The sequence below is a fragment of the Gymnogyps californianus genome, chromosome 2 (genome assembly GCF_018139145.2).
Source record: "Gymnogyps californianus isolate 813 chromosome 2, ASM1813914v2, whole genome shotgun sequence".
NCBI classification, from domain to species: Eukaryota; Metazoa; Chordata; class Aves; order Accipitriformes; family Cathartidae; genus Gymnogyps; species Gymnogyps californianus.
Genome location: NC_059472.1, coordinates 163539101 through 163564000, shown reverse-complemented (window position 1 = coordinate 163564000; position 24900 = coordinate 163539101). Strand labels below are relative to the sequence as shown.

The 24900-nt window shown below is 40.2% G+C and overlaps 1 protein-coding gene across 1 annotated transcript in view; it reads right to left on the bottom strand.

Annotated features, from left to right (window-relative positions):
* Positions 1-24372, bottom strand: part of MINDY4 (MINDY lysine 48 deubiquitinase 4) — an 82198-nt gene extending 57826 nt beyond the window's left edge. Inside the window, exons 1-5 of the mRNA XM_050891948.1 lie at positions 24244-24372; positions 22083-22202; positions 20707-20915; positions 16809-17067; positions 15332-15750 (exon numbers count right to left, since the gene is read on the bottom strand). Of these exons, the coding sequence (XP_050747905.1) occupies positions 15332-15750; positions 16809-17067; positions 20707-20915; positions 22083-22202; positions 24244-24306 (1070 nt within the window). The 5' untranslated portion in view covers positions 24307-24372. The remainder of the gene's footprint in view (positions 1-15331; positions 15751-16808; positions 17068-20706; positions 20916-22082; positions 22203-24243) is intronic.
* Positions 24373-24900: the final 528 nt, after the last annotated feature.

The window sequence follows — 24900 nt, the reverse complement described above, 5'->3', positions numbered from 1 at the left end:
ATTTCCTCAGCAACATTCTTTGTATGCACGATATTATTATAGCAACAACTGCTGTCATATTACATACTTTCCATTAAGTTAATTTCCTTTTTCAGTGTGTGAAAGATGAATAAAAACAATACACAGACATAGCACACTCAGGACTTTTCCAGATTAAAAGCATTCTGGCATGTTTCTCACTGATAGTCTTTGATACTATAAGAAAAGAAACACTTCTTTCTTTCTCTATAAACAAGTTAAAGGATTTATGCAATGAAATGTGGATGGCCACAATTCAGAAAAGATAGAATGGAAATGAATCACCCATGTTACTAGGGACTTGAGGTAAAAATAAATAGGATGCCCAGCAGGTCAATATAAATAAGAAGACTGAGAGCAGATTTCTATAGTAGCATAAGTAGTACTGAGCTCTCACTGAATATAACAGTACTTTTAATGTGATATAGAGTTTAATATAGTTGACTGTGGTATATTTTAAAATACAATCAGATCTCCGCTTGTTTTTTGCTAATACTGAATTTCAGCTGAGATTTCTTTCTGCTGGCTACTTGCTAGTATTTTCATCTCTCCTGGTCAGGGAAAAAGTCTCAATGACACTAAATTTGCTGATAAAATATTTTTCAGCCAAGTACCCATGTCACTTAACTGCACTTAGACATAACCACAATCCACATTTTTGTTTTGTCTGAGATTGCACACTACTGCCTCTTGTTTCCTTGAGAATAATGTGTTTTTTCCTAGGTCAACCCATTTTGATCTAGTTTTGCAAAAACAGAGCTCTTAACACTTAAGAATGCAGCACTACAGGTTACAGCATCCTATTCAGCCTCAGTTGCTGCTTCAGAAGGGCTTGGGACTCCTATAGGTACTGTATCATATCTCCTAGCTTCATTAGATGTCTTGGATACCTTAGAGTCTCAAATAGCACTATATGCCTATGTTTAGGCACGTAGATCACTCCCTACATAAAATTAGCACTCTTGATTAATTGTTGTCCCAAACACTTCTCCTCAGTAGTATTTCATCTGAAAAGAGCTATAAATGAAAATAAAGTCAACTATGGTACAATTCATATATAGCTCACCTGGCACCAGTTTTTGTAACATTATTGCTTTCTGGAAACTCTGAAAGATTTTGGTTCTACACCCATTCCAGGAAGAACCAAGCCCGGGATGCAAAGTGCTTTGAATTCTCAAGGCTGAGAATTCCCATCAAACTGAGGAAAGTTCTGACATCAAAGATTGATGTAGGGTGTTTTCTGGTTAAGTGGGGTGGTTTGCAGGTGTAGGTTCCCTCCTTAAGGGGAACTTGTGTTTCTCAAAACACTGTCAGGACATTTATTGCAATTTCCATTTCAGCAGATGGTTACTGTTCCAGGAAAATTATTGTCCACGTAAAACCATACAGTTAGAATACTTAGGAAGGGGGAAGTCGTCCATCATGGCAGAAAAATGGGACAGGAAGAAAATATGTTTCATTATAAACATACTATACAGTACTTTCTCTAAATATTTGAACATTCCTATCTGATCTTCATGCATTGCAGACAACTGAATTTATGCAGAATAGCTGAACTCACAGAGAAAGCACTTCTTGGCACAATAATTCATGTACATTGCACTATTTCCTATTTATACTACCATACACAAGAGGTCAAATAAACAAAGGGGCTTAAAAAATAAACACTGGTCATCAGTGGCTTTAACATGACTGTGTTGGTAAAACTTATTTTCACTGCCTGATTACAACAGCTTTTCTACTGGATATATATCTTTTCTGCATAATAATTTAGTGTCAGAAGGATGCCTAGAAGTCACAATGCAATCCTCTGGTCTTGTGCTGTTATGCCATATACAGACATACACGACATTCTCAGTAGAGTGAGTAAGATCTGGAGAGTAGGTAAGAAAAAAATTAGACTCTGTTACTATTTGCAAAAGGGTAAACAAGGCCATTACACGTGATGCAGCTTGCTGCTTTGGGGCAAAATTATACAAAAAGAATTATTAAAAGCAATTGTAAAGATGCAAAGGAAATGATCATAATCAATACCAGGCAATATATTTCTATGGGAAAAGACCTTGTCAAGAAGATTTAATATAAATTCTGCCATGCTTGCAAGTCTGGTTGACAAAGGTAACAGCTCATACACTTTATTTCTCCAAACTTCCTTTTTAGTTAAGACCTGTATCTGATTTGACTGGCGCATTAGCAGTATGAAAAATTAATTCATGAACAGATGGTTCATTGACAGATATAAAAGAAGTAAATGAAAAACTTGTCATTGAAAGAGTCATTTCTATTAAGCTCACACAAAAATCTGCATTTGTTCTGCTGAATTTTATTAACTGTAGTGACAATTCAGGAGAAAACTACATCTTTGCTGAGGTTTGTATATGAAGAAAATATGATGATAATCACAGGTTGAGCTACAAGATGGTTTGAACTGCATGATGAGTTGGGCTTACCTGAACAGAATGCTCTCTCATAGGCAATGAATATTCATCCCCAGCTATAAAACCAGACCTACTATAATAAAAGTGTAGCTCCTTTATTCATACTGTACTCTATCAAAGATTTTTCGGTGCAACACCCCCACACTGGAATTTTCAAGGAGCACAGTAGCACTTGTGTGAACTGACCATTACATTCAGCAACTCAAAACAGCTGCCAGCAAAATAAACAAGTATCAGTAAAATAAATGAGAGCTAAAATTCCATTAAATAAAGATGCTTAAAAGACACCAGCTAAGAGACTCTACATAAAGCATTGAGAAGAGTTCCCAGACTTCAACACTCAATCAATTCACATCAGTGGAGGTATATACAACCCTCCGTTCTGTTTGTCATACATAAAGTACCCACTCTGTCTGGTTTTGGCCTTCAACTTTCAGGCCATTTATTTTTAAGGATGTGGAATTTTCGTGGCCTTACATTTCCTGTCAGAAACCTCAGATTTTTAACATTCCAAACCACTGTAACCTGACAGAATTTAGCAAAATAAATTATCTTCCTGTAAGTTTATATCAAGTGTTAAATTGGAAGAAGACAAAAGCTTACACTGAGGAGTGGGGTAGTTCTCTGTCCTGGTTTCAGCTAGGACAGAGTTAATTTTCTTCCTAGTAGCTGGTATAGTGCTGTGTTTTGGATTTAGTAGGAAAATAATGTTGATAACACACTGATGTTTTTAGTTGTAGCTAATTAGTGTCTATACTAAGTCAAGGATTTTTCAGCTTCTCATGCCCAGCCAGCAAGAAGGCTGGAGGGGCACAAGAAGCTGGGAGGGGACACAGCCAGGACAGCTGACCCAAACTGGCCAAAGAGCTATTCCATACCATACGACGTCATGCCCAGTATATAAACTGGGGGAGCTGGCTGGGAGGGGGTATCGCGGCTCGGGAACTGACTGGGCATCGGTCAACGAGTGGTGAGCAATTGCATTGTGCACCACTTGCTTTGTATAGTTTAATTCTTTTAGTATTACTATTGTCATATTATTATTAACATTATCATTATCATTATCATTGTTTTTCATTCCTTTCTGTCCTATTAAACTGTCTTTATCTCAACTCACGAGGTTTTTTTCCTCATTCTCTCCCCCATCCCAGGGGTGGGGGGCAGTGAGCGAGCAGCTGTGTGGTGCTTAGCTGCCGGCTGGGGTTGAACCACGACATTCTCTTATTTCGTTTTATTATAAAAAAAGGTGAATACAGATAACAGCCTATTGGTGAGCACACGTACTGCAGAGAGAGATTTTACCTCCTGGTAAAGTAATCTTAGGGAAAGTAACACATAGGGGGACAAAAATTCCTTGTGCTACCTGCAAACAACTGATTGTTTTTAAGGAGCAGGTAATTTCTTATGCTGCTTCCTACTGTGCTCCCCCCAATGCTCGTATGTAGACACAGTGAAAGAAAATGGTGTGAAGCTCTACCAGCAAAATAGGATATATACTGTCTGACCTTGCTTTACATTTGAGAAGATCTAGAGTCCCTCTGTGTTTGCATGAACAAGGCAAATTCTCAATTGACTGAATGCATTTTAGGCAATGGGCTGGACCTTTCCAGTTTTACATCCTTTCCAAAAATAAAGAAATGATACAGAAGCCATTTGCCATTTCCAGTAATTGCAAAGTGCTTCTTCCTATGGAGTGCTGGAAAAATACTAAAAGGGCAAATGGCAGCACACACAGATGTTATGTCAAAGGCTCTGATGCCATAAATCCATTGGCACAAAACAAAAGTCACAATAGTTACTTTTATTTTAGGTTCTTTTTTCCGGTCCAAGCATTATGTTATAAAAGGTGTTACGCAACTCCAGATACTTAAAGGTTTTCACTGCTGAGTGATTTGGCAATTACAGTCTCTCTCTCTTTTTGTATATGGTCTAGTTAAATCCATATTCCCCAAAGATGACCTCGTTTTGTTTGACAGCCATTCTTCTAATTGCCAATTGCAAGTGTCAAATAAAGACTTATTCCCTGGCCGGCAGCTGAGCACACTCCAGGACAGTTTGGTTAGTCTCTCAGGGAAGGTGACGACTGCACTATTCTTACTGTGCTTCCTGTCTACAAAGCCACACCGAAGCATTGACGAAAGCTTGATATGATGCCACGTGCTTCTTCATGCGGCTTAAGGACAATGCATGGTGCTACACACAGATCGCAAACGGACAAAGATGGAAGGAAACATGCAAAGGTAATTTACTATTAGGCTGCTCCAACTCTGCATTCCTTTCCGTTCTTTTATCTGAAATGTTGCACTCTGACTAAACGCCTGTTTCCTAGAAATGCCATCATTGCCCAGCACATCCTCTTCCTCTCATAGTGGGAAAAATTTAATGAATTCCTCACACATTGCTCATACACACTGCATGTCACTGAGTATGCTGGCATATACTGAAATCAGTTGGGGTTTTCTGACTGATTTTAAACAGGGTCTAGTTCATAACAATATGGCCATCTGAGCTCAGACCTCATTTCACAGAATAGGCTATCAAGGTGATGAGTACTTTTAGGAACTGCTCCACATCTCACAGGGTCCAAACTTCATTACTTACCAAAATGCCAGATATTATTTTAGACAAAGCAAGCTCATCTGACATACCCATTTTGTACATAACAGTGAAATATTACAGCCCACTGGGCAAACAGTACAGAATTCACTATTCCTAGAAAACCTATTTTCACACCAAAATGCATAGTAGAAAAGACTGGGGCCAGTCATAACTGTTGGGTAAATAATGTACATTACATAACTTTGCTGGAACTATTTTTTCTTTGAGTTGGAAATCCAATTTTATTTAAAAAATACAATTAAAACTGGAATGTTGATTAGTACTCTTTATGAAATCTGACATTCATATAACCTTCATTAGGCACTGTATTTTCCTGTTTCAGTGATAGCCCATATTTAAAAGAGGGCAGCTGCTTCAGCTCTCTTATTTCTGTCATGAGTTCAGAATCACAGAATAGCTGAGGTTGGAAGGGACCTCTGGAGCTCACCTAGTCCAACCCCCTGCTCAGAGCAGGTTCAACTAGAGCAAGTTGCTCAAGGCCATGTCCAGTCATGTTTTGAGTATCTCCAAGGATGGAGACACCGCAAACTCTCTAAGCAACCTGTTCCATCTACCGTCACAGGAAAAAATTCCTCGATCACCTGCGTCAGGAAGTTATCATCAGTGCAGTCCAGAAACCCCCTGGATTGCTTGTTCTCTGCTTTGTTGCTTATGCTGATGGAGAGAATGTCAAATCCTGCTCTGGACTTGCTCAGAAACTCATGGCCAACGTTCTCTGCCAATGTTCTAATGCAAATCGGCACAGCTTGTGTCCAGGAATGATGCAGGATAAAAACGTGTGAGAGGATCTTGGCAGTTTTAGGTATTCAAACATGTATAACTGACAGGTATAAGCTTGGTCCTCACATAGAAAATAAGCTCATTTATTCCTGTTAATAATAGAAAGCATGAATATTAATCCTTTAAGGACCGTAACACTTTTAAAATATTATTTTGAAAGTCCCAGATATCTAAAAGAATACAAAAAACCTGCATATATTTTTAAGGAACTTAAAGGATTTCTTTGAAGAACATCAGTATTTTGTTTTCATCTAAGGATCTCCTAGCTCCATAAAAGGGAATTTTCAGGCACTTTTTGTTGGAACATATGAAAGGGAAAAGGCAGGAATTTTCAGTAACACAATGGGTTCATCTATACTGGTCTCCATTCAGGATGAAGAAAGCCATAGATGGTTCAGAAAGCAAAGCCATTCACTTCTCGTCAGTCTTACATAGAAATGCAGGGAGTTGAAGGGGAGGTATCTTTTCTATAGGAACACACATTGCCTTACCATAAAAGATTAGACTGACTTCATAATTATACTATAAAGGCCATTTTGGAGGAAAACACACTAAAACGCTGAGGAGATATTTTGCAGTCAATGTGCTTGAAACTGAAAGTAAGAAGGCATATGCCTGTGATCAACCGCAGTGACAAATGTGCTAATGTCATTTTATCATGCTGAGAATTATGCCATGAGCAGCAGGTGACTGTTCTTACCCTGTATTAGTGAGAGTCACAGTGGGACAAAGTTAGAGCAGTCCTTAAATACATGGAAGAAATATAAAACGAATCAATAAAACCTAACAGAAAAACAGCAGCAAAATTTCAGAACAGGAAAGATAAAAATACAAGCAGATAATACAAGCTTTAGACAAAAAATGCCTAAAGGAACATGAAAAGTATTTAGAAGTATTTTAACAGAGGCGAGTATGTAGCAAGGAACAGAAAGATCAGCCAAAAATCAACTTCAGCTATGGATAACAGGGCAGAAAAAAGCAAATGCAAGATGAATATAAGGGAAAAATTCCTAAGACTAAGGACTGCTAGACACTGGAATATAACCTCAGGGGAGAGGTGTCACTTGAGTCATTTAAGACTGGACTAGAAAAAAACCTGGAAAAAGTATTACAGCAAATATATATAGAGTAATGAATAATCTGCCACAGAAACAAATGACCTTAAAAGGTCTTTTCCATCTGTAATTTCTAAGATTCTATGAAATATGAGTAATGTTCCACTAAGGAACCTGGTATCTATGGCAATTCACTAACCCTACCCTATTTGTGTTAGAATACAGAGCACTGCTAGAAAAAGGCTTATTACCAAATAATGAGTGATATTTTGGGAACCACTAAAGAGTGCCCAGTTAAGGCGAACTCACTTGAGAGACTATTGCAGGAAGAGAAATTTTGGCTCTGAACTCACTGGCACTTGCTTTCCTGGTGGTGGAGATGAAGTGCATCAGAGATACTTAGGTTTTGGTTGGAAAAGGCATATGAAGCCAAGCTACACAGTCATAAAACAGTCCCTACTGTCTGAAATATCCATCTGTACTGGCAGACTTCTGAAAGGAAACCACTAGCTCACATTCAGTTTGTAGCCAAGACTGATGGCAAGGCAAAGGAGGGTATGGCAGACACAATTACAAGAACCGGATAAGTAGGGTGATTGTTCACAATGAAAGGATGAGTGGAGAATCAGTTATCTTCCTTGCTCCTGAAACTGTATTATAGATCTCTCCTTTGGGCAATGGGGTCCAGCGCTGTATCCTTTTGCTCACTAATGGCAGGAGGAAATTTTTGTTCTGATGTAACAATATTCCCATTTCTTTTTGCCTTTCTGATAGCCATTCCCTTCTAGTTTCTATGAAATTGGCAAGGTATCCTTAACTTCAGGTCCTGATTGCTAAGTCCTTTTGTTCCCTTGGGTCTTTGATTCCAGTTTTACACTTTTTTCTTCTTTCATTGCCCTGATTTTAGTTTCTATGCTTTTTTCCTTGGAATTGGGGGAGGGAGGATGGTTGGCTTTATACATGAAAACTAGAAGTTCAAACACCGCAATATGTTCTTCTTCTTAACTACCAGAAATGAAACTGAGGTCTACAGATAATATTTGCCCATATAACTCAGCATAAGGTGGTTCCACTACACTGCAGAACTGCCCAGTCAGAATGCAGCTGGCCAGTTCAGATTTACTCATTTAGAAACTATTCAGTTGAGAACTGGAGGGTTTCCACATCACTACCACACCTTATATTGATAGAATTAAGGGGCATGGAAAATTAGGAAAGCACTTCAACTTCAGAGGCTGCATAAGCAACAACTGTAGCATGTCTCTGTAGCTGAGACAAAAGAACTGTTTCACAACTGCTGTGAAGTGGTTTTTCTTGCTTTTCCCCAATTTTGTTTCCTCAAGCCGTGAAACATGGGGAAATCGTGACTTTCTAACACCATTTAGCCTTCCCAAATAACTCATTATTCACCATTATTATGGTTTTTCTGGAAAAGCAATAGAAAGATTTTAATCCAAGGTCAGGCATCAACTTCAACAGCTATTTATTTTTTTACAGTTCCTAAAGATCATGAATTCCATTCCACTCTAGACCCTCATTCTTTATTCTGTGTGCTCAGTTTAGTGATAAATACTTCCTTCTTGTAGGGGATTCAGCATTAAGGAGAATCACAGAATGGTTGAGGTTGGAAGGGACCTCTGGAGGTCATCTGGTCCAACCCCCTTGCTCAAGGGAGGGTTGACCCCACCTCAAGATATTAAAGGTGGCAGAGAACCTTTCCTCACTGCCATTCAAGGCTCTGCCTAGGTTAAAAGACTCGGGAAAGTCTTTAATAGTTTGCTACCTTTGATCTGAATATGTTCCTTCAACATCATCTCTCCAAAGTTCCTCTGGAACTTCCAGCATTTTAACAAAATTGTAACTACAGATACAGCAACTTTTTAGTTGGAATCTTGGATCGTTCACTTGAATTGTGTATTTTTAAACATAATTTTTTATTCCCTTGAAAATGTCAAAATAAAAAAAAATTAAAAGTAGTGAGTCATCCACATTTTGCTTGTGCCTTGCACACAACTAACACTACTGAGAGGAACAAGGACTCAACAAAAAAGGAGAACAGTGAGAAATACTCCTTTGAGAATGAACGATAAACAACAGCATCAAAATCACCTGAAAGGATAGATAAGGTTTCAAATTCTCCACTGAAGTGGCACTGAGTCATAAATGTAATTTTTAATTTAAGTTAAAGAAAATTACTATGAAGGAGCATGGAGGAATTACTGACATAATTCTGTATACACGTGTGTGTGTAGTTTGGTATCAATATACAAATACTGGATTATGTATTTGTCTCCGTATGTTCTTGGAGAAACATTTTTCATTTCCTTAAAACGGAAGATTCTGCAGAAAAATAATAGGAGTGCTGTATACATTGTATTAGATTATACAACAAGAAAACCCATCAACAATCTACCTTTGCATGATAAAGTCACGTAGGAAAGTATCACAAGCTGATTCACTGTTAATCACTTCTGCTGCATAATTGCTCTGTCAAAGCAATATTTACTTCTTATTTACTTCATATATTCACGATTGTACTGCTATTACATAGTTTAGGCAGAAAAGAAATGTACTGTGGCCACTGAAGCATTATATGTAAACTATTAAAAGCTAAAGCCATGGAATATGAAAAGTCAGACATCTAACTCCTGAGAAAAGTAAGTTTAAAACTCAGATTGAAAAACTGTCCTTATAATAACCTCCTGTACCTACAGCTTCCAGGGACCAGCACGGTTACCATTACCAACACCACAACATATACAGCACAATAAACAAAACAAGATGCCACATATAGAGGGTGGTGGTAAATAGCTCCTTTTCAAACTGGCCATCTGTCACAAATGGGGTCCCCCAGGGATCGATATTGGGTCCAACACTGTTTAATATCTTCTTAAGTGATCTGGAGGATGGGATCAAGCGTATCCTGATGAAGTTTGCTGATATACCAAACTGAGTGGGGAAGCAGGCACTTTGGAAGGGAGAGCCATCCTGCAGGAAGACCTGGATAGGCTGGATGACTGGGCTAACAAGAACCTTAAGAAGTTCAACAAAGACAAATGTAAGGTCTTGCACCTGGGAAAACATAACCCAGGAGTGCAGCACAGGCTGGGATCTACCTGGCTTGGGAGCAGCTCTGTGGAAAAGGACCTGGGGGTCCTGGTGGACAACAAGCTCAATATGAGTGAGCAGTGTGCTGCTGCGGCAAAGAAAGCCAACAGGATGGGGGGTTGCATCAGCAAGGGCATCGCCAGCAGAGATAAAGAAGTCATTATCCCACTCTACTCAGCGCTTGTCAACACCTGGAATACTGCATGGTCCCTGCTATACAAAAAAGATGTGGACAGGCTGGAGAGGGTCCAGAGAAGGGCCACAAAGGTGATCAAAGGACTGGGAAACCTGCCATATGAGGAAAGGCTGAGAGAACTGAGTTGCTTCAGCCTTGAGAAAGAAGGCTTCGGGGAGACCTTGTCACCATGTTCCAGTATTTAAAGGGTGGCTACAAAGAAGATGGAGACTCCCTTTTTACAAGGAGTCACACAGTAAAGACGAGGAGTAATGAGTACAAGTTAATCCTGGGGAGATTCCAATTGGACACAAGAGGAAAATTTTTCACAATGAGAACAATCAGCCATTGGAATAATCTCCCCAGGGAAGTGGTGGATTCCTCAACACTGGACACTTTTAAGATTCAGCTGGACAGGGTGCTGGGCCATCTTGTCTAGACTGTGCTTTTGCCAAGAAAGGTTGGACCAGATGATCCTTGAGGTCCCTTCCAACCTGGCATTCTATGATTCTATGAACCGAGAAATTAAATTAGCTGCTGTTTGTTTACAGCTGAGGATACATGAAGATCTGTTACCACCTATATATTGCTTTTTTTCTGGATTAATTAAAAATAAAGGAATTCTAAAAAAAAAGGCATATAGATTGCATTCACAATTACATCTGAGTAGGTATGTGAACTCTACAGCATATTATACTTTCTTTATGGAATAACTCCTAGTGACATGGAAGAGAATATCATCATGACATAGAGAGCTATCATTGACCCAAGAGAACAAAAATTTCTGTTCCCCCTGTAACACAAGGAAGAAAATAATCCTTTTGTTCTAATTCTTTGCAATCATTGTACTCCCTTTTCTAGGGAAGAATTCAGACATCGTATTGCCAGGTACTATGTAGATAAATGAAGATGCAGGTGAACAAATTGTTCTTCACCTCTATCTTTTTGTGATTAAAGGAATGCAGTGCACTCATTAAGTAATGACAATATGTCTGCAAGGGGATCAACACTAGGTCTGGAGTATATTGAAAAAATAACAAGCAGTTTTGTATTAAAAGTCAGTATTTTATTACAGTTATGAGCAATTAGGTAATAACTGCAGTTAAGCACTGGCCTTTTAAACCATCACTGGAGTTACCTGAATTTGAAAGTAGATGCTCTCAGCAGTAGCAGTTCAACAAACAAGCAAAGACTACATCTGTATCATTAGTCTCCATTTGATTGATTCACTAACTTGATTCCATTTTCCTAAAAAGAAACAAGGAATTGCAGCAATAGCAATGCAAATAAATGAATTTGCATTTTTCTTTCCCATCTGTGGTGGGTGTGTTGGTCTGTCATTTTGGAAAACTTAGTGCTCACTCTTGAATTATACAGCCCTCTGCAGGTAAGCATTTAATTTGGGTCATCACAGAAATCCAAATGTCTCCTCACTGTCAAGATAGCAGAATGGTATCTATTTGAACAAAGACAGAACCTCCTATTCTTAATGAGGACAAATTTTATGTGAAATATGGTACTCAGAGGTCTAACTTCATGTTGATACTATAAGATTGAAATATCAAGTCACAAATCTGGCCTCTTGACACAGTTACCCCGCTGCACAGACTTCATGCAGTAGCTAAGAATTAGATAGTTGATGAAAAAAAGCACGATCATTTCTTTCATTAAAACATATGAGTCAAAATACTGTGGATCTGCATTTCCCCAGGATATTTTTATAGCTAGGTATTTCTGCCCACTCAGTTTGTAAGCATTTATTCGATAACATTCAGCTTGTCTTTTGAAGCATGGCAGTGGTTTTGCTTCATTTTTTTCTCATATGTAGACAATGGATGCCTGCAGCCTGTATGCAGCAACAGCATTTTTTGCATATGAGAAAAGAGAATGAAAAAGTACACCAAATGGAAGGAAAAAAAAGATTTGTATGTCTTTAGTTTTCTACGGGAAACAAAAACAGAATTGCAGATGCCTGTGAATGAACTAGCTGTGGTTAATCCTATATAGATTTTCAGCTAGACATCTAAATACTTAGATTAGCATTTATGTCAGGCATCAGGTAGCAGTAACAGAGAATGGAAGAGGATCCAGACAAACATCTGCTCCTACATTGTAATTTTTCATGCCTCAAAATGTTCAAGCACTCTGGCCAAATCCTGAAAGGCTCTCAAACATCGCAGGGTTTGGCCAAAGGGATATAAAAGTCTTGCAAGAGCCAGGCCTTATATTGTAATGGTCGATGTTTATTTGGAGTCTCACTTCCACTCTCTGTTACTTCCACTTAACTTCAGGAGTATCAGCAGTCCTGCTGATTTCAGCGAGAGTTTTCAGGAGCTCAGAGCTCAGCATGAATTCAAATGCTTTACTGGCTTTAACTCAAATCATCTGGCAGGAATGTCCCCGTTTTGCTTTGGAAACAGATTATACGGACTCTGCTTAGGAAATAGCTCCCTCTTCTGTTCTTCCTGAAACCAAACCAGTCCTCTGAAGGAAGCAAACTATTTCAAACCACTTAATACAGCAATGGAGCACAGTACCGCAGTACACTGCACAAAATGGTGCACTGGGGCAGTCCCCTTTCAGTCCAGCTTCTCCTTTTCTGCTCACCCCACAATTACTGCATAAGGTTAGGAAGTGTCAGCACGTCCAACTACAGCTGAGTGAAGTTAGTACAAGAGATTTCTTGGTCAGACAGTCTTCCCAAAGAATTTTATCCAGTCCAATATGCCTCTGACACTCATAAATAATGTACTATATATTCATTGATTATCAAATACCAGGAGTACACTTACTATTCTCAGCTTTGTTGGGGAGCTGTCAAAAGCCCACTGAAGCTGTATTCTCTACCTCAATTAATGCTGAGCATGAAGTAATAAACCATCCTGAAACCGGAAAGGATCATAGAATCATAGAACAGTTTGGGCTGGAAAGGACCTTCAAGATCATCTAGTTCCAACCCCCCTGCCATGGGCAGGGACACCTTCTACTAGACCAGGTTGCTCAAAGCCCCATCCAACCTGGCCTTGAACACTTCCAGGGAGGGGGCATCCACAACTTCTCTGGGCAACCTGTTCAAGTGATGGGTCAGCCCAACCTTATATACTCTGTCAAGCTATATGAAACAAGAGCTGTCTGGAGTCAGACCCCGTTGCTTCTGCTTCCACAGTGACTTACGAGCTGGCTCTCTGCATTCACACGGATTCATGCAAGACTTAATAAATCCTTCTGGAAGCAGAATATCAAAGGTGGATCTGCAGGCACCAGTTCCAGTTCAGCAACAGTTGGACTTATATTGCCTGGGTTCAGCCTTTATCTGACATAGCTCAGCTTTCCAGTACAGTACATAATGGAGAACTAACCTCTTGTGGATTTTAAGACTTAAGACTGTAGTACTTTGGCCTGTTACTCAATAACCTTTTACAAATGAAGTTAGCTAACACAGGTAAATAACTGCGTAATGCTGGTGGCTATTTTCAGTTGCTTTTCGGTTCCAGACAGGAAGCAAGTGCCACTCCTGGCCCATCTGCAGCTCCAGTAGATCCCCAGTTTCTTAACTCCCACAGCCCTTTATATAAATGTGGAGAGACCTAATATATCATTGCTTCCTCATGATCTCAACAGGGCCTCAACACACTGTGTCTCAAGATTTGTAAGAAATTAAATAGGACAACAAAATAGTAATAATAATTTAAAAAAAACTGTGGTTGCAGTTTTAGCATATTAATGAGTTTTTTCAGCACTTAAAAAAAAGCAACAAACCTGGCTGTTGTTAAAATTAGTAAAACACAAATACTACTTTATGGCCCACAGAAGGGGATAATGGAATGTGCCTTAGTTTATGGAGCAGCAGGTGATATAAACTCGAAAATATTTCTACCAATTATAACACACACTCACCTCTAGCACTGGGAGTGCACCACAAGACCAACACTCAGGGTGTCTGAGCGCTACGCATGACTTCACTATTACCATGCTGTGCGACCTGTAGCATGCAGGTTTCCCTCTACCTGCTTCAGTTTTCCCATCTGTAGTATGGGCAGAGTGATATTCACCCCCTGCTTAAATTTGTTCAAGAGCTGCTGACAAGAAGTGCTAGATAATGGGGCAGCAGTTTTTATTATGCAGTTTTTATATATTCACAGACAGGGAACAGTTGCCCTGCACTGCTCAAACCTAGAGCATGTTCAGCGGTTCAGAATTCCAGACTGGTTAAACTCTGATGGATGACTCAACCTGAAGCATTTCAAAATCCAACCCAAGTCACAGCCCTACTACGAAGCCAGCTTTGAGATGTGGCAGTCTGGGTCCTACTACTTTAGTAACCCCCAAATACACAAAATCCATGCCTCCCACTTTTCTCAAATTCTGCATAGGAAAAAAAAACATCAAAAAAAAGATCAATTAAGAGTATAAGACAGGGAAAGGCCAACAATACATATTTGGAGCTCACAGAAGGAGGCTCTTCTAAACCTTTTATATCAATGTGAAGCAATGCAGCACAATAAAAAAGAAAATCTGAGCTAACTTTTGAGTAAAATACTTTGAGACACAGAAGTTGTGTGGCTGCAGCATCATGGTGCGTGGGGGTTCAAAGACACACCGCAGTGTCTCTACACGGTACAGCACTGTACCGTGCTGGTAGCTAAACCAGCCTGTTTGGGCATGGCTGGGATATCTCAACACAGCACTGCACTGAACCATGTGGACATATGTATGCATTTGGCTGGTATTCCTTAATTTTATCCACTAAGGTTTTCTGGATGTACTACTGCAATATTTAGAGGCAATCAACACTATTTCCTAAGGAGCAAGCAACGTCTCCATCTGCTGTAGATGACCTCCACAGGTGGGAGTCACCTGTACTGCGTAGATGTCTAAGTCTGAACTAGTAACTAGCTCCCTTTTGAAGCAGTAAAGAGAAACCAGCACCTCTAGGGTCTCTCCAGTGACCAAGAAAGGAGTCTTGAGCGGTTTAGGATGTCAAAAGTTAGTAAGTTTAAAACTGCTCTGCCTTTCAGTGTCTTCACCTCTTCCAGCTACTTCCCCTCAATGAAATCAGCAGGCGTATCTCAGTCACTCCTAGTCCTCCATCAGATTTCCCCAACGTTTTAGTATAACATTCTTACAGATATTCTTACCTGTGGCCTGACAACCGACTCTCATTTTTCTTGAGGGATCTTTCTCTCTTCTCTCTTCCAGCCCCTGAATGTCTGTGAGGGGCACTCACTTTAAGGCTTTTTTCATTGCTGTCTGTACCAAAGCTTGGAACTGATTTTCTTTCTTCTGTCTTGGTCCTCTCTCTTTCAGACAGCAGTTTGGCAAAAGAGTCATCTGTATCTTTGGGGACGTTTCTTAGTTTTTCAGAGGCTGAACTTGTGTGTGAGCTTGACATAGTCTTTGATGCAAACTCCGTATTTACTTGTGCTGAAGATCGTTTACTTTCTTGAAAACCAGCACTTGGGAAACTCAGATCATTTTCTTCATGTTCTTCACCCTTGAACTGTGCTGTGCTGCTTATGCTAGTGGATCGTTTTGAAAGCCTCATTTTCTGCAGATCCTAGAAATAAGTGCCATTAAAACTATAGATTAAAATTTGAGCATCTTTAAATAAACCTGAAAAGCAAAGGAATGGTCTATCACTAATTTCTGGGCTAAGCAATGGCTTCATTATCAGGAATCAGATTTAACAGTAAATCAGATTTTTAAAAAATTGATAATAAATAAGAACATACACTTTTACTTAAAATTTGAACAGTATTAAAGATGCTGTATACCTTTAAAAAACTGCTTTCTTTTACCCAAGATCATCAACAAAATACCTCCTAAAAGCTTGATTTTGGGGTTGTACCCAACTCAGAAGAAACCAAGACATATAAGATATTTTACTGGAAAGACTGCCCACTACAGGTATCTAGTCTTTATTTCCAAATCAGAGATATTTAGAAAAATCCAACTAATTCATTTAACTTCCATATTCTCTTCAGTATTATCTAAATGATATGTTTAAAATATTTCAATTTCGTATTATTACAAGCCTAATTTTACACAGGGAAAGTTCCTGTCTATATAAAAGCAGCATGAAGGAAAAAAAAGAGGCAAGAATTTTAGACCTGTGTTTTGAAAACACTTACTGATGGAATATGGTGTGATTGGACCAATTTAGAAACATATTTCTAACTGAAAGTAATTTTCAATTCCAAACTGCTACCGATTAAATGTGGAATTTCGGAAAAACCTGCAGTAAAACAGATACCCATGGCTAAGAAAACTTTGAAAGCTGTAGATACTGCTAAGGTAAAAAAGCACTTTTCCTAGGCAAATGGAAAATCCCATCTGTCAAGAGTTATCAAGAATGGAAAAGATTTACAAAGATACTCTGTAACCTAAGATCACAGACATGCAGGGGGTAGTTGCATCTAGTGGTTATATCTGAAAGAGTTGAATTTCTGAATTAACCAGAACCACTTGCCTAACTTACCACATATTTTCAGACTGCAGATTTAATGGATTAGCATGCAGAAGTCATTTTAATATTATTTGCAAATGACTATATTGCAGAAGGTTAGATATAAAATCCGTGGCCAAGCCAAAAGTTTTGTAAGTGTTGGAAATCACCTCTGGTGAACTTGCTACTGGTCCAGCCATCATTCCTCTGACAATGAGACCAGACCTGGGCCTTGGCTTCTCCTTCACTGTGGGTTTCAGCTCCTCAGAAATCGTTGCTGCTTTTAAATCTTCTCGACTATCTTTTAACTTCTTATCCCCATCAGAGGGTAAGTGGCTGTTGTGTATTGTCCCTGCGTGGCATTTTTCACCTTTGTGCTGATGTTTTCTGGATGGAAGGATTTTATCTAGTGGATTCTCAACATCATATCTACATGGAAGAAAAAGGCAAAACTTCAAACAGCAAAATAATGCACAATGAAGTCAATGAAAACATCTGCTTGGCTAATTAAAGCACTGCTGTCAAATTAAGTTACTTATTATCTAGGAACAGTACTCAAATATTACCACTTTTCACTTAAACATTTATATGTAGGCCTTCAGGAGATTATTTCAATATCATTATTATGTGTCACAACTGGTTACAATATGTGTAACACTTTAATCTTACCCTTACTTATTCTGATATGTACCACATCATAACAGAAAGCAAACTATACATATCATACCAGACAGGTCCTAAGCTACCACCAGCAGTTCCCATTTCTTCTCCATCTGCTTGGTTGGCAGTTTGAAAATTTGTTAACACTTTTGCTAACATCCTCTGTTATCATATAACTTAGACTGACTCTACTGACCCCTTTCACTCTTTATTCAAATGTAGAACGCTTATTTTAGTTGAAAAAGAAAGGTACTTTAGTATTTGGGCTTCTCCTTGATAATAGGTTGCTACACTGCTGTCATTTGACTTCTTCCATATTCTTCAGCCTGGTCCTCCAGGTAGCAACACAAGGTGTAGTTCACTGTTTCGTACACATATATAATGCTATAAACAAACTCTTCTGAAATGCAAGCGAGATTCACCTGGATCTGTGACTCCTTTTGTACAACACTATATGCATTTCTTGCTTAAAAATATCTTTTAACAAATCATGTTCTCACTAAAAAAAAAGTCATCATTTGAGTCTATCATGACAAGTCTGATTTTCTTCATCAGGATCAGTTTCACTGTCTGCATAATATTAGATCACTGTTAAATGGAAGTTCTTTTATTGAGTAGTTCCTACTTCACTGAGACTTCTTTTGTGTCAGTTGATAAATTAATATGCTGTGTAACCTGAAAATGCTAGCCTTCTTTACGATAACTGTCCTTGAACTTGTTTTTCACTCTAGGATTTTTTTCTCCATCCTATTTCATAGTAAAGCAATTCCATGAGTTGAAGCATCTTGTACCACAAAAACATTCCTTGTTTTCATTCAAATTGGTTTTTGAAGTAGTATGTCTTGTGTTGTGAAGACATGCTGCATGTGTAAACTGAAGGGAGCATGATCAGTCTCTGGGAGCAGTAGAAAATCTGAGGACTGTTACTCCTGCCCTAGGACCACGTAACCCTTCATTGCTGAAGGGCACAGTGTGTCAGCTTAGAGACTGTTTTAACAGTTACAGACATTCAAAAAAACTTCAAGAGTTAAGTTAAAAGGAAAGAAGACTCTTTAATAAGGAACCAGTGAAGAGTACCTGTCTAATTGTACTCTCCACTCCTGAAAGCATTGTTAAAAATTATCCAGGTAGTTGAAATTAAAACTAATTTCAGGCACTGGCTGGTTGACCTGGTAATGCCTGATTTTTCCTCGGCCGGAGGGGATGGAAATGGCCAGGAGGATCACAGAGCTGTGCTTTGCCATGGTGTTTCTCTCACCGGTTCGTTTTGTGGGCTGAAATAGGACGTGGCTGAGCCAACCCGCCAACCTGCCCACGACAGTCCTCGTTATGGCAGCTTTACAGCCTCCTCCTACGGCCATGCCGCGGAAACGCAGCCGAGCTGCATGGCTGGGACAAGACCTGATCCGAGGGAAAAATGGAGCCACCTGTCCAGGAGTGCCTACGGGTGACCGAGGGTCAGATTCTCAGCTGGTTTCGAAAGAAAAATCAGTTATAAATACTGATTGGTATCAGGACAGGCCCCGAAACCCACATTCCCCTGTCACAGCCGCTCGGCTCGTTTTTACTTCCTCGCACCTCCAGCCAACTTCGGCCTCCCCACCTCAGGAAGGCATAACCGATGAGGTTGGTGCGTAGGAAGGCATGAAAATCGGCACAAAATCACACAGGATTTAGACGGAAACCTGCAAGTCCATACAGAATTTTGCCCTCTCCGGAGCTGGTAGCTTTCAGTGTGCGGCTGGGTAGCGTTTCCAAGCTTGTACACACAGAAGGTTGGGCATTTCTGGTTTTTGCTTTCCGATTTTCCTTTAATCTGCTATTTTTGGCTCCCCCCTGCCCTGCTGGCTGGGGCAGCAAAGGGGAATAATTCACCCTTTGAGGGACGGTGCCCGCGCCATGCTGGGCCCTTTCTCACAGCAATACACCCCCCCCCCCCACATCGCTGAACATGTTGCTTCTGCGTGTGTAGCTTTACATTGCCTCTTTGCATTTGCATGTTCATGTATGTGTGTATAACGAGCGTGTACGTGTGTGCCGGTGTATGTGTGGGGATGGGGGGGCGGGGGGGGGGGGGGGGGCGTTTCACTCAACCACCACACCGCGCATGTCTTTCCCGCCAATGGAGGAATAAAACCATAGAGTGCCCTCCAGCATAAAGCAGAGCGGCCCCGTAACGCACCACTTCCTGAGCAATGATGGCCACTCTGGGCCAGCAGCCGAGCACTCGCTTTGCCGTCACCCCCCCCCCGCCCCTGCCTCGCGCGGCGGGCGGGGGAGGGAGGCGCTCGGCTGGCAATACGCATGCGCACAGCGGGCTATAAGTAGCTGCGGGAGGGGGGCGCGGGGGTCGCCATTTTGTTGCGGTGTGTGGGCAGTGGTTGTGGTCGGCTAACTGTGCTGGGTGCCGCTATTCGGTGCCATCGGGGGGTGTAAGTGGATTCCTCTGTAGGAGAAAGCTTTTTTGCTGTAGTAAGAAAGGTCTGCAGGCACAGGAGAGGCTCACAGGGGCAATGGGAGAACTTGCAGTGCCTAGGGCAAGGGGAGAAAATGAGGCAGATACGAGCTCCGAGGCAGCGTGAGGTGGGATAGTATCAGACAGAGGGAGAGAAGATCACTGACAACATGCTAAAAGCTCGTGTATCTGAAAAAGAGAAGCAGCTAATTCTTCTGTGCTGCCTCCTTTTCCAGTGTTGCTTCTCAGCTGGTAGCATCAACTTGAAAAATGTTGGCTTTCTTACCCTGTGTGGAATGACTTGCTGCGGTTTTGCAGGCACTGATGCTCAGACTTAGCTACTTGAGCATGCTGTGTTTAGGATGAGGAATAAGATTAATTCTCAGAGAGTCAAGGCTGGGAAGGTGAATTACTCTTTTGTGCCCATTTTAAAGGCTTTCTATTGAAGCACAAGGCTGTTACTCCACCTTGAGGCACTAATAAATGCAATTGAAAGACTTGGTTACATGCTGTTCTAAGGTATTTTGCAAGATGGAAATAACGTATACTGCTTGTAACAATACTGAATTTAAGACAGTAGGCCTTGCTTTTGACTATGTAAGGCATGACTATACCTGTAGTTTGAGTGCAGGTGGTTAGTTTCTCATCAGAATATGCTTCAAGTTGAGGATTTCCAATTTACAAGGCATAAAAGCTCAGATTTCTATATGCTTCAGTGACTGAAAGATGTAACCGAGATTATCAATCTTCATAATTGATAGGGAACATAAAAGCATTTATGAAGGGTGGCTTGCATAGGACATTTTAATCTGGAAATTTTAAACTTTGTATTATCAGGATAACTAATAAAAGGTAGTGTAGCTGAAGGTATAAATGATAAAACTTTTAACACAATTTCCCGTATTTAATTAAAAACCAGTGACTAGACAGGACAAAGAGGAGGAAGACTGTACCTGTAGGCTTGAGTTTTGCTTTCGCCGAGCATAGTGGCACTCCCACGCACATGATCTTCATCTGAGAAGTCGGGTGGATGAGATTTTGAGCTCTTACTTTGAGGAGCTGACAGAGCAGAACTTGAACTGATGCTTCTGGAAGTCCCACGGTGCTCAAGGAAGTAATTAGTAATAATTTCAAGAAGTGTTTTCAGTGGGTTCTCCTTTGCCTATCCAAAAAGAAAAATAACGTTCTTGGTGACTATTGAAACTCTTTGTTAGTCTTGCTGCAGCCTAAGATAGCATATTCTTTTTACACTGTACAGTAGCTGAACATGTTAACTGGTTTCTAGAGGTAGCTGCTTGTGGGTTCACCCTAGATGTGACTGGAAACAATACAGGAAGGTCGAAGATGTCAGCTAGGGAAGGTGTTGCTGTGTTAAATGAAGTTAGCATGATACTGAACAAACAAGCTGTTAACGGTCATTCCTTATTCTCATTTTAGCTGAACATTGCAAAGTATGGTAACTGTGCTAGAATACACTTTTTCTAATGTTACCTGGTCAACTTCAGAAGAATGTAGAATGAACTGCAAGTACTTTTAGTACCTGACTCAGTATTTGTGGTTTATTTGATCGGAACTTGGTGAGAAGCATGGGCTCTAGAACTCTATTCATGTGCTTGGGACAACTTAAGTATGGGGCAACACCCTGCCCCACTTGTTATACTGTTTCTCAACAGTGCTCTGGAAAATGTGTCCTGTGTACATGAGTATTTCATTTAAAAAAAAAAAAAAAAACAACAGAAGTTTAGGGTTTAAGTAAAATATGCTACAATGTCTGCTATAGTGATGCAACTACACTGGGAGATTTTTTTTGAAGTGACTTATTAAAGGATAGCTTCATGCATCATGGTGCCTTAAGTCATGAGTGAACTGCAAATTGAGATTATCCATTGATGTCCCTGTCATCAAGTATTGCTGTCTGTATTACATTTCAAAGAATAGTAAGTGCTAGAAGTGTAATTTTATCTGTCAGGTCTTATATAAAGTTGCAAATAGAAATGAGCATGTAAGGGTACTTCCAAAACTGAATAATCTAGCCATAATGATGGAAAAGATGTAAAAGTGAATAACTGCTCCTGGTTTATTGGAGGTTGCAGTTTGTAATGAGGGTTCATGAACTGCCAGGTTCCCAGCTTTGTCCCGTGAGCTGCGATCTCACGTAGATGTTAAGCTCTCCATTCCTCAGAGAACTGTCAGTGTGTCTACAGCAATGCAGTACCAGACACGAGCTTGAGTTCTCTGCAGTTTGGACATACACTACGGCCTTGATCTGGTTGGCCTACTTTCATGGTACCTGATACCGCATTTTGGGGAGCACGATCTGTTTCCTTACCTTGTTCTGTTTGTATAAGGAGTGCAGATGTAGGACATTTCGAAGTTCATTCCTGTTATTGATGCTAAGGGCAGAACGTGGAAGCTCTTGGTCCATGGTAGTGATGGTTTTCTTCAAACCCTGAGAAGGAGAAGTGTCAGATTTCAGAGTGCTTGAGACAGTACAACTTACCGAAGCTTTTATTCTTGATTTTTTTGGATGTGATATGAAACTTCTGGATACATTAAAACGGCAGTAATTGATAACAAGCTAACACTTAGAACCTGTACTTTAATGGTACAATATTGCATTACTGCAGGCCACAGATGTGAAAGTAATTTAAGTTGGCAGTATTGTCTGTGAGGTGGAAATTATTGAACATGAAAAAAAAAAAGACCTCCATGCAGGTGACTTCAGCTGCTGAACAGCCTCATAAGACTGACTGGTCTGTATGAAGGCCCCTGCTAGTACCTGGGCTTCTGGTACAAACAGTTCCAGAAATACTGAGTTTGCTTTTTCCATCAAGATGCGATACAGCTTTTCATAAATGTGATTCTGACTCAGATAGTTACAAAGTCTGAACATCAGGTGTACGCTGTCTCTTGGTGGGTTCAGAACAGGTTTCAGAACCTTTGCCATGACTTGAGGTTATTCCGATCAGTCTCGGGTTGGAAATCAGTCACATCTCCATGGCATCAGCTGGTTTGGGGTCTTCAAACTTCCTCAACTACTTTGTGTCTGTTGTCAGCATACATGGCTACTTCAGAGACAAAATGTATGGGCATCTCACTTTCTGGAGGGAGAGACTGATTTATTGTGAAATGTTCAAGTCAGATCCCGAACTAATTAAGTGGTACAACAGGAGACCACCATTTTGAGAGAGAAAATGCTGATTTCTTCTCTGAAGGGCTGTTGTTACAAGAAAGGATTTCTTTTTCTGCAGATGGTTTGTCTGGTTCAGATTTAGGGAACTATGGACAAGTTGTGCCAAATAGAGGATGGTTCGCAAAGTTGGCTCTGATGTGTATTAAAGATTTGGGGGAAGCAGGGGAACACGTGTGCAGAAGCATAAAGGATTATCAGTGCCCCTTGTTTTTGACTCCAGAATATATAGTATGAAATAGTTGTGGCAATTCAAGTATAAGTAACTATTGTAAGCTGTATGGCCAGTTTTACCAGCAGGGCATTCCCTTTCCTTTTATGCTTTTATTCAATTCTACCTTTAAAGACAGCGAACTCAAATATAAATGTCTTTCATTTGAAAAATCTTAGCAGTCAATTGAACAGACAGACTTGAGCCTCTCATACTTCTGGCAGTAGATGGCAAATAATGAATTCTGCATCTGAAATTCTGCTGGGGAATGTTTCAGCTTTGTTCACAGACATTGAAAATGTGCGTTTGGAGACAGGATGCAAACCAGATGAAGAAAATTGAGGTTTGTGTAGCACTTAATAAGACAGTGGCTGTTTAATTTCTGATACAAGCTAACTCATTCCTGACACTGAGGGACTGTCTGGGCTGGACATCAGCAATATTTCCTTAGGATTGAACATAAATACAAGGTGGTCGGTACTTTCACCTGGAAATGTGAAGGTGCCTTCTGCTTGATCCCACACTCGCCACACCTACGTTCAGTACAAAGTTTCCTTTACAGCATTAAGTTTTTGAAAAGTACAATGGCCTCTTTCCTCCCCTTCTCCCTGTCCCTTTCCCCCCAGATAAATCTGCTGTCTGCCAAGCTATTACTGAAAACTGGAAAGAAAACATGTTACCGGTTCCTCTAGCACCGCCACCTTTTGCCTTTTTTTTTTTTTTAAGTTATTTGTCCTGGGAAGTTGTGTATGCCTCTTGTAAATGCAAGGACAATAGCAAGATAGGTAATTAACAAGAAAAAAACCTAAAACTGGGTTTCTTGATTTAATCTTGGGTTTTGCAGGCGCGTGTGGGTAAGAATCGGGCTTTTTCAAACAAGGAGGAAGCTGGCTTCCATATTCAGCAATAAAAAGGCATTGTGGGAAATGTAGTGCAGATACTTACCCGACAGGCTTGTTACCGTTCAGCTTTAGCTGCTTTAAGGCTGGAAGAAGTCCCCCCTCCCAGTATTCCTTAATCTTTTAGCACTTAACATTTTTCATGTGTCATTCTCATTTGTACTAGGTGGAGAAAATCGAGACAAGTTACCTTTCTACTGAGAAACTCTCTCACCAGTGATGCAGCCACTTCTTCCACAAAGGAGTTGTCCATTTTTAGCCCAAAGTGTGCTTAGGGGGCGTATTCTTTACTTCATCTAACAAATCATTCAAGTCTGCCGGCATTGCAGCTCTTCGGTGCGGCTTTTAACCACTGCAGTCCTGAAGCAGCGGCGGGCTGGATGGCAGCGGCAGGGCTGTGTGCAGTCCAGTTGCTGGAGGTATGTTGCTGTGGCGACCATGTCATCGGAAGCAGGGAGAACTCCTCCCCCTGGGAAGGAAGCCAATGATAGACTTAAAATTGAAAGAGCTCATGGTGTAACACTGCAGCAGGCATCTCAGTCATTGCTTTAAATAATAAAATTGAGAAAGGAATGTTCAAATCTGAGAGAGGGGACAGTTTTCTGATTTTTTTTTTTAAGAAGCATACATAGTTATTTGCAACCTATTCCTGCTGTGCTAATGCAACTTTTAACCATATATGTTTCTTTAGTAAAATTGCAATCTTGTATAAAACAAACAAAAAATGCAGCTGCTAAATTAAGCTTAATCTCTCATACTGGCAGCATGTAGGGTGGGAGCATTCATCAACTGAATCTTTCCTTTCAGATTGCACCTACGTTAGCCAGTAATGCAACGTGCTAACGAG